Source organism: Triticum urartu, chromosome 2A, assembly GCF_056163025.1.
Source record: "Triticum urartu cultivar PI428250 chromosome 2A, HENAU_Tu73, whole genome shotgun sequence".
Classification (NCBI taxonomy): Eukaryota; Viridiplantae; Streptophyta; class Magnoliopsida; order Poales; family Poaceae; genus Triticum; species Triticum urartu.
This window is the reverse complement of record NC_141874.1, coordinates 502,626,795-502,637,112: the sequence shown is the minus strand read 5'-3', so window position 1 is coordinate 502,637,112 and position 10,318 is coordinate 502,626,795. Positions and strand designations below refer to the sequence as shown.

Sequence of the window (10,318 nt, the reverse complement as noted above, 5' to 3'; positions counted from 1 at the left end):
CAGCTCACTCTGGTGGCGGAAATGCTTGTTCGATAGTCCATAGGCCTTGATTTAATTTTTATTATGTTTAAGGTGTTTTGTACCGGTGATCATTTGCAACATTTTTTAATTATAATCAACTATTCATACAGTACACATTTGCGGGTAGTTTGATATGGAGACCGCGTGTGTGTGGTTGCACATCAAGCTAGTTTCCTGTTGCTCAGCTATGAATAATCGACTGCAAAAAAGTAGCACGAAAGGAAAAAAATGGTGTAGTACACATTTGCATAACTATAATCAAAATCTTTACTTTTATAAAAAAAACGAGTTGATGATAATAGTATGTCTATCATCTTGCAATATAACCGTCCAATCTAATATCTGGCGGATAGAAAGCAAACTATGGCAATTTTGCAAAAAGATATCCGCATCTCTCTCCATATTTGCAGACAAGGCATTTCCTCATTCATTCTTATCTCCCACAATCTCATTGTTGAGCAATTAAAAAGAAAGACTCTGGAACAATCTGGCATGGTGGCCGCTGCCGGCGTCGTCCATCCCCATGCCTCTGCTCAGTCGACTACCAATCACCATCACGCCCACTCCTCACTTTATCTCTCCTCTTTTTTGAGATATCATTAGTTTTTATACATGAAATTACTCCCACATGGATCAATCACAACATGTGTTTTATAATAAAAATGCATCTTGATGTCCCATGCAATGCACGGGCATCTTGCTAGTTCATACATATGCAGGACTTTCAAACTTTACAAATTTTGATCAAGTTTATGAAGAAAACTATTTATATTTACAATACAAAATATATACAATATGGAAGTACGTCTTGTGATGTATCTAAGGATATGTATTTGATATTCTAGATGTATATATTTTTCTCTACAAACTTGGTCAAAGTTTATAAAGTTTGACCTTATACGCGCTACATTGTGAAACGGAGGGAATGGAATATGACCGAGGATTATATGTATCTAGACAAATCTAAGGCAACCTTTTCGGGACGGATGGAGTAACGTTATATCCAGCTACAGACATGATAAAGTGTATTACGCATTCGTACAGGCGCATAGATGGACAGCAAGACTGCTATACACGGGTACATATACACACTCATCTCAACAGCCGCGGCTCTATGATGGGATCACATCAGTATACATATAAACGAACCCTACCATAAAGAAAAGAGTAAGAATACAAATGCTAAATCATTTAGCAAGGACCAGTAGCAGTAGCAACCACACATACATACGTACTCCCTCTGTAAACTAATATAAGAATGTTTAGAACATTAAAATAGTGATCTAAACGCTCTTATATTAGTTTACGGAGGGAGTATTTAGCATCGCAAACACACTCACTTTCACGGTGATTTTGTCTAGTAATCATCAGAGCCGGTCTTGCCTGCACCAGTGGCATACCCATCGGCGCCGGACTTGCTGTAGCCACCACTGTACTCGTCGGCGCTGGGCTTCTTATAGCCATCATAGTCGTCATCAGTGCTGGACTTGTTGTAGCCACTGCCGTCGTAGTCATCAGTGTTGGGGGTGTTCTTGCCGCTGCTGTAGTCCTCCTCGATGCTTGATTTGTTGTACGCGGAGGAGTCCTCGGTGCTTGGTTTCTTGTAACCGCCTTCGCCATAGCCGGCATCGGCGCTGGAGTTCTTGTAGCCACCATCATAGTCGTCCGTGCTAGACTTGTTGTGGCCGCCACTGAAATCGTCGGTGCTGGACTTGTTGTAGCTGCCACCGGCACTGTAGTCGTCGGCACCAGTTTTGTTGTAGCTGCCACCGCCAGTGTAGTCATCAGTGCTAGATTTGTTCAAGCCGCCAGTGAAATTGTCAGTGCTGGACTTGTTGTAGTCGCCACTGCTACTGTAGTCGTCCGTGTTGGTGTCGTTGCTGGATTTGTTGAAACCACCGGTACCATGGCCGTATTCATCGCTGCTGCGGCCATAGTCTTCCTCGCTGGTCTTGTTGTACCCGCCTTCGTCACTGCCTGTGCCTGACCTTCCGTAACTGCTGCGATCATACTCACCTGCCATCTCAAAATAAAGAGAAATGTATCACACAGAACACAAGTAGCTGCTTGGTTGCACTGTGTTACTAAGAAGCAATACGGTAGGAGGTATTTATAGCGGTAACTAGCTACACCAAAGCAGTTGGAAAAATAAATTATTGCATCAGAACAAGGCTCCATCAATCGAAATTATGTGGCTAATATCATGCACACTTAATGACTGAAAGCACTTCCTCTGTTCTCTGGTGGAGATCTTTTTGCAATTTTTGTAACCAAGGGACAAGTGGAACTGCAGCGACATGTGCCCACAAAAACAAAAATAATCCACAAATATACCCTTCAATTATTCAAAATTTCCAATGCACACCATATTATTTTAGTTAATGTATAATCAACTAAACATACATGGGAAATATCACTCCCCTTATTGAAAGGATGGGTCCTACGTCAAGTTCATTTATATATATAGTTTTTCAGCAAAAGTAAAGCAGGTTTATGCACTACAGCTGTTAACTGTGAAATTTTAACTGTTCTAAAAGGGAAAACAAACCATACATAGCACACCCATATTGTGAGAAGAGAACACCGTTAAAATAAAAGCTCACTCCTAACATATGGTTTGCAGCATCAGCACTACATCTATAAAAAACCTTGTATAAAATTAAGAATTAAGATGCAGGTATAGACCATTAGCTCAGCATCAAATAAGTGCCTACAAATCAATCGTGAATTCATTATACACGCAGCACATCGTGAATACCATGCGATACAGAATATCCTTCAACTAGAAAAATGTTGACACATAAGATCTTTCTTTGGGGGAGAGAGAGAGATACGATAGAGAGGAGAAATTCCTGAATTATCAGCAACACCCGCTTTAAGCAGAAAGGTGCCTGGTAGGAATAGACACGCCGGCTCATTAATGGAGGACAGTTTAACTTCCCACTGGTTAGGTCAGTGGAAGCAATGCTGCAGGCAGTGGAAGATGCCAAAGCATATTCTGACAATTATTCTGGTGGGCATCCATTAAACCTGCTACGGCAGAGCATCTGTTTCTCAGTAACCAAATTTGCTGTGTTTGTGGTTGTGGTCGAACCTAAATTTCTGATCATTTATGCTGTTCAGCTTATCAGTAAAACACATGTCTAAGCTAAACCCGTTACTTGAAACAATGAAGCTAACTAAGTGGTACTGAAACATATAGAAGCTTGAAGTTCTAGAGATAAGCTACAAGTTACTGTTGGCATGATAATGAGCAGGTTAAAGAGAAAGCAGCAGTTGCAGTTGCAGTTGCAGTTGCAGTAAACTGTGCTGGCTGGTATCAGAATGATTAGTCATTCATGTGCTTACACATTTCTCCAGTGTGCTTAGGAATCCCTGCAGCAAAGATCAAATCAGGCTTAGAAAGTAACCAACTAAGAATACAGAAGTAGGGCCAAAATCACTTATCATACTAAAATTGACAAAATGAGAAAAATAAACATGTTTGGTTTACTGTACACAACAATCCACAAAATCTGTCCATCTGCAAAGATGCAGGTGACACAAGGCAACTTTGCAGGATGAATTCGTTTCATCCAATTGTGTAGAATGAAATATCTCTGTTCAAACATAGCAATAAACTGTCACCATGTCATTCATGTCTAAAACAATTTTCTTTTCATCTGAGGAATACATTTACAAGGAGCATCCTCCACTTAACAGTTTTGCTGCCAAAAAGAATGAAATAATTATATTCTTGATCAAAGAGGCAAACATGTCGTTTTCAGTTCATTGAACCAAGACATACTTGAACTTGTGACCAAAAATAAGGTAAATTGTTTCTCACAAAAATTATTTTAGAAAATATCTTCAATTATTGCTAGATGACACGACTCTGCACTGCGCTGCCAACAACATGCAACTTGTGTCATCTATGAAATGAGAGTATCCCCTCCCTGCCCTTCCCCCAGCCACCAATAACTGACACCAACTAAAGAGTAGAAATATAATAGCTTTGTTTGCGCCTTTACTTAAGGTGAAGATCTTCATGGCCCAGTTTGATGATGATTCTTCCATGTCCGATAAACAAAAAGAATTTGCATCTCAACCAGAAAGCATGTGAATACTTTTGCATAATGGGAGAGGTTACCAATAGAATGGTCCAGGGATCAACCATAGAATGCTAGCGTGACAGAGGTCTAGAACAGACTTCGAGACAACACTGCTACATCATTATACAGAAGCATGAATCTTAAGTGAAACCACTGCCACGAAAGCATGTCAGAGACTTTTCCAATAAATCTCATTGTCATTAACTTTGTTCATCGGAATAAACAGAATTGACAAACTGTGCTTACATACAAAGAAAATATTCATTTAATCCTGCGACCATCTTGAAAGTAAGCTCCACAACCATCGATAATGACGATGGAGCACATCAAACATCAACTTCATTGTGCAAGATTGATACCTTCAAGCAGATCTTTAGCATGATTTGCCAAATAATGTTGTGGACCATAGCATAAATTTGCAAGATATTTGCAAAAGGTGATGCAGCAAATAGCTAAGCTGAGAATACACCCCTTCTGCTCTTCAGTGAAAATTTCTAGACCATCTGTACAAGAAAGGTTGGCAGAATCTACCTCAGAAAGATGGAGAGACTGAAATATTGCTGTCCCAAGCCAACTGAAGTCTATAGGGTTTTTTATCTTTTCCAGGCAGGGTGAGCTTTGCACAAGAAATGACCAGCACTGCAATGATAACGATAACATGTGCTTGCCAAATTCCTCACAAGTTGATCTGAATTGATGGTACTGCATGGAATCACGTGTTCCTGAACTTGCTGAACATGAAGCAAAGCTAAACTTAGCTTGGGATACATTTTTCCTTCTCTCTCCCTTTACACATTCAACAAAATCTAACATGGACCGTCCAGCGCTTAACAAAAAATGCGCCAGCGGGGTCATAAAGGAACGTTCAGATAAGAACAGATGGTGCGTAGCTCCTGCAAGAAGAAATGAATAAGCTACTGCAGCTTTGGTCATTTTGAAAGAAACGGCACTGTTTTCTCCCTTAAAGCCATCAGTACTGGATTCTAGGGCACGAAAGCGGTAAGCAGAGGCAAGCGTCATATAAGCTCTTAGACATATATGATTAAGAGGATGTAGTATATGTCTTTTCTGTGAAAGTTCCACTTGCTGCAAATCACCCATCAAGTTTTCAGAAAGCAAACTTTCAATCATAGCACAGCAGGCTTTGGGATCATCACCCAATGAATATTCCGATATTGCTTGTTGTAAGATATCATCAAAATCCTCAATTGCTAGAGATATAAAAGCATTCTCTGGTGAATTCAAGTTCCTGAAGTCACACTGATGAGGGTACCATGTCAGCTCACAGAAGATATAAGTTAAGCATAAACTGTCAGGAACCTGCAACATACGCGACTATCTAAAAAGGGTTGCTAGTTAATGTATATGTCACTGATACTAGTTACTGGTCAATTTATAGTTTTTTGTAAGTTGTGCTGGGATGAGAGATATCTGAGAGAAGTTCAAAGATGTAAGCTGGGTCACACTGATAGAGATAACGCACCAAGGTTTACAAACATACAAGCCACTGGAATTTATAAGAGTCTGAAAATATGGGTGGCTAGAAAGAACTTCATAGCAGAGTAGAAAATCAAATTTATTTGACTGAAAGGAATATGGCACAATACTAGAAGTGCATAAAGATAGTACATGGTAAATTGCAAGCAAATGATGACAATATTTTCTCCGGGGTTTGGCTCTTACGTTTAGAATAAAATCCACATATGATTCTGGTGATGCAGTACAGCGCTCACAAGAACAAATAAACTTATACTTTGACCAAAGATCTGAATGCCTTGCTTCCTGTAAAGGGAAGTTCTAACTTATGAGTGTGACAAAGAAGGGAAATAAAAGTAACTCCTACTTTATTTGATGTGCAAACAGTTAGAAAACCAAAAAAGAAACAACACACCTGAACTCCTGCAGTTCTTGAACGCATGTTATTCTAGTTCAAAATTTTGTTCCTAAATATGTCATTTTACCATTTCGGGATAACTTTACACCAGATTTTCCCTTGCATACCCTTCCCTTTGGCTATTTCAAATTCCATTTATTAGTTTCGACTAGAGTAACAGACAACTTCGAAAGGTAATAACCGGCCTAATAAAGAGGGGTCATGCAGTCTTTGACTCTTTTCCACATGCAACTTGTTAGAAGTGCAAACTCCTAAGTCATTATGCATTCAAGAATGGAGGGACTATGTAATATCCTAAAGCATATTGACCTGCTATATGGATGGCACGGAAAACATTGTCTACCACAACTACTTAACCAAGACAGTCAGTGTGCATAATAAAAAGATCCAAGATATAACACAGCTACACAATCTAAATGGAAACATATAATGTGCAAATCCATCCTGAAGTAGGTGTGCATTCAGATGAAAGACATATCTGGTGCTCCCAAGGCTTGTGGAGCTCGCATGATCCCAAGCCATGGGAGCACAACCAAACTAAAAAAGGGCAGCCTGGTGCACGTAGCTCCCGCTTGCACAGGGTCCTGGGAAGGGTCCGACCACTTTGGGTCTATAGTATGCAGCCTTTCCCTACATTTCTGCAAGCGGCTGTTTCCAGGACTTGAACCCACGACCTCATGGGAGCACAACCAAACTGTCTTAAAAAATTCTGAAACATCGGGTGGATTGATACAATGTGTATTTATAGTATGTCATGAAATTTCAAAATGCAAATTCCACACCGCCACTAAGAAAAGCAGAAGAGAAATGCTATTCACAGGAGATGGTGCTATTCATGGCAGAATTTGTCTTTTTTCTTCTTTCTTGATGTGTAGGTTGGGTTTGAACATGCAATTGTGTAGCATGACAGGTGTATACTGTGTTAATTGACTTAATTAGTTTTAGAATTTTGGGAGCTTGTTGGTTGTGCTCCTGTGGCTTAGGAGTACTGGACAATGTTCTTCATTCAGATATAGCTTTCGCATATGGTAGGACTAAATAGTGATCGGAACATCTACCGACAGCAGCAGCTCAACAGAAAGTTAGAAGCTATAATACTAAACTGCATTACAATATCTATGTGCTTCTGTTTTGGATGAAAATGGACAAGGGTGGCCCTGTTTTTCGACAAGAAACACAGTTTCGCCAAGTGCATAAAGATTTATATTAAGCATGGTTATCTAAACTTAAGGGGGATTTTGATGTAAAAACTAATACTAAGGGAACCACTATAGCCCATTATTACAGTTCATGGAACAATTGAGCCTTCATGTGATTCTGCACAACTAATAATATATTAAGATAACTGACCTACTCCCTCCGTCCGGTGAAAAGTGTACATCTAGCTTCAAAATTTGTCCACAAAAAAGTGTACTTCTATCTTTCAGATTCACTTTAAAGTAGAAAAAGTTACTTCTCTTTCATCACACGGTAATCAAGACCAATAGCAATCTACACATGGTCTTCTTAATTGCCACATGCACTTAGCTCATTGGGGGCTGGGTAATTAAAGAGGAGAGAGATGGTGGCTTGCACCTTTCCAATGCATTTTTTACTTAACTCCATAATTTTTCCTAAAAAATTTAGATGTACACTCTTCACCGGACAGAGGGAGTACTTGCATTGGAAACTCATGCAAACTAGGATTTAGCAAGAAAACAGTACCCTGGTCTGGAGAAGATCAATGTATGTTATGCAAACTTCATCCCCCTTGTTGATTGGCTTTATGCAACGGACAACAACTCTTGGGCCATATTTGCCAAGTGCTAAAGAGAGTCAGGGTAAAGGTTCAGAATGTTGCCTCACGTTGCAGAATAAATGAACATGAAAGAAGTACCATGAGTAGAACCCTCTTCAAATTGCCAAGCATGCCACTGCAACCAATGAAAAGTCAAATAACTTACTCTAAATTCAGAAATATTTGATATTCAAAGTAGTTGATTGACTGTAAGAATAGTGGATGCAAAAGTTCAGAATACACCAAACAAAACAATAATTTGATTTCCTTTACCGCATCTGGAGCAACCCCTTTGCTAGCAGGGACTGCACGGTATTCTGATTTGTCTGAAACATAATCTTCATTGGATGGAGCCAACACAAAACGATAAGAAGCATTCGGAAAGCAACTATGATTGAACCATGAGAAACTAGGTCCATAAACTGCAATCCCCAGATCCCACTCGTCACTAATCTGCACCTCAACGCTGTTGATCATCACTGCCCATAATGCCACTATCTCTACTGTCAGGCCATTGGAGAAAACAACAGATGTTTGCGTCCTCATTTTTCTGGCAGACGACATCAGCATGCTTCCCTTCAGTATCATCTCGGCAACCTCCCCACCTTCCTCCAGAACTTCCCGAATACCAATTGTTGAAAGCCCACCAATTCTGCTGGACCGGTTGATTGAATCTGACGAGACAAGACCATGCATCTCGAGAAAATAAAGAAGTCGAAGAGAAGCACGGACATCGCTCGTGCCTTCAGTGACGTAGGATGGAGATGCTTTCTTGAGGTGATCGGCGAAGAAACAACATTCACCAGAAGAAGAATGCACTTCACAATCCGAGCTTAAGCAGTCTGAGCAGCAGTACTGAACGGAGCAGCAGAGCATACAAGACATGGCACATGGAGGTTGCGATGGCAACTTCCTGAAACACGAGGAGCAATGGGAGTGGAGGAAAGCGTCGTGCAGGGCTGTGGCATAAGGTGCGATTGCCCGTGTCAGGTCCTCCGACATGCCTACAGATTCCCGGGCTCTCATCTCCATCGCCATGGGTCCTTTCCTCCTGCTGCAAGGTTCAGTTTCGCGCAAAAGGGAAAACATGAGTTAGACTAGATTATCCAATGCTCAGCAGAACTGAACTAAGCTTTCGCCGCAACATGATCTACGTCTCAGCTACCGTCCCTTTATGATACATCCTGTATGCTCTTTGGCTCCGGTTGGTCTTAGAAACTACACCAAAACTTCTTAACAAATAAACCTATTTTTCCCACTAGAGTATCATCTGTCAAACCAGTTCATTTAGGGGCAAAATAGAAGAGCAGGAGCACTGAAGATACATACTACAATTGAGCGTTCTCAAGACAACTGAAATCAGGGCCTGGAAAAATCTAGCGGCTGCAGAGATGCGAAGCAATGCGTAGGGCACCAAACCCTCGCTAAAAAGACAGCTGGGAAGGTGAGGCTTACTTAGTTTGGAACCGAGATAGCCGCCGAACAACGCAGTCGCAAGCCTGCGGGTGAGGTAGGAAAGCGCGGTGACAACCACGGACGGGACGAGAGGGGGCGGCACGGCGGCGTGTTGCCCCGGCGACGGAGAAGACGAGAGTGCGTTGTTTCTTGGTGCTGTTGTTGGGCTGATGGCTTATTGAACTTATCTGAGGCTTTGAGCCCTTCTAAACTGGGCCTGATGTACTGAGCCCTTCTAAACTGGGCTTGATGTACTGTGAGTGATCTTAGGGCCCGTGGTGCACACGATTCCACGCTGCTTGCTTGCCTCTCTCAAACTTGTATCTTTATCTTTACCTATATTTTTATCTTTATCTTTATTTAATAATAAAGCAAATGAGATTTCTTTCGTCCGTTATGGCATTTTTCAAAAAAGTCTCACTATTTAAGAGAATTCAACCCGCAGTCCTGTTTTAAGTTAAACCGAATCGTTATTTTCGTATTTTGCACAAAAGTCCCTGTCTTTTCTTGAAATCAACCCGATGTCCAGATTTAAGTCACACCTGAACCGTTATTTTACACTTTTCGAAACCTCCCCTGATATTTTAGCTAATTCATCCGCGGATCATATTTAAGTCAAACAAATACTTTTTAAAATCATTCATATCTTTTAAACCGTAACTCCGGTTTAAACATGTTATATATGAAATTTGATTAGAAAGATATGTAGAATATGAATATGAGATTATTTTTACATGTTAAGTATTTTTAAATATTATTTTAGAATATATTTGAGTCAAACCAAATGATTTTCTAAATTATTTGTATCTTTTAAACCGTAACTTTGATTTTAACATATTATATATGAAATTTTATTAGAAAGATGTGTGGAATCTAAATATGATGTTGATTTTACCTATTAAATATTTTTTAAATATTGTTATGGAAGCAAACTTATAATTTATAACGCAAGATTCATTTTTTTCATACCGGCGGCGATCCGAATTGCAAATAAACACCCCACTATAACCATATACGGAAAAGAAAACATCGATAACTGCACATGCATACCTCTGAAAAATGTCACAGGGGAAAACAACA

At 40.1% G+C, this 10,318-nt stretch overlaps 2 protein-coding genes across 3 annotated transcripts; both read right to left on the bottom strand.

Annotated features, from left to right (window-relative positions):
* Nucleotides 1-1,155: 1,155 nt before the first annotated feature.
* Nucleotides 1,156-2,143, bottom strand: LOC125538232 (uncharacterized). The gene has a single exon (XM_048701506.2). The coding sequence runs from the start codon at nt 2,042-2,044 to the stop codon at nt 1,379-1,381; it is 666 nt and encodes a 221-aa protein (XP_048557463.2). The 5' UTR covers nt 2,045-2,143; the 3' UTR covers nt 1,156-1,378.
* Nucleotides 2,144-2,302: 159 nt separating this feature from the next.
* On the bottom strand, nt 2,303-9,421 carry LOC125538231 (SET domain-containing protein). 2 transcript variants are annotated; one of them, XM_048701505.2, is made up of 7 exons: nt 9,239-9,421; nt 8,057-8,837; nt 7,883-7,919; nt 7,711-7,811; nt 5,796-5,894; nt 4,472-5,372; nt 2,303-3,396 (listed from the first exon to the last, which is right to left on the bottom strand). In XM_048701505.2, exons 2-7 carry the CDS (start codon nt 8,819-8,821, stop codon nt 3,350-3,352), a joined length of 1,950 nt encoding a protein of 649 aa, XP_048557462.2. In that variant the 5' UTR covers nt 8,822-8,837; nt 9,239-9,421; the 3' UTR covers nt 2,303-3,349. The 2 variants fall into 2 exon arrangements, with proteins under 2 accessions (XP_048557462.2, XP_087400301.1); XM_087544175.1 differs by having other exon boundaries at nt 2,303-5,372.
* Nucleotides 9,422-10,318: the final 897 nt, after the last annotated feature.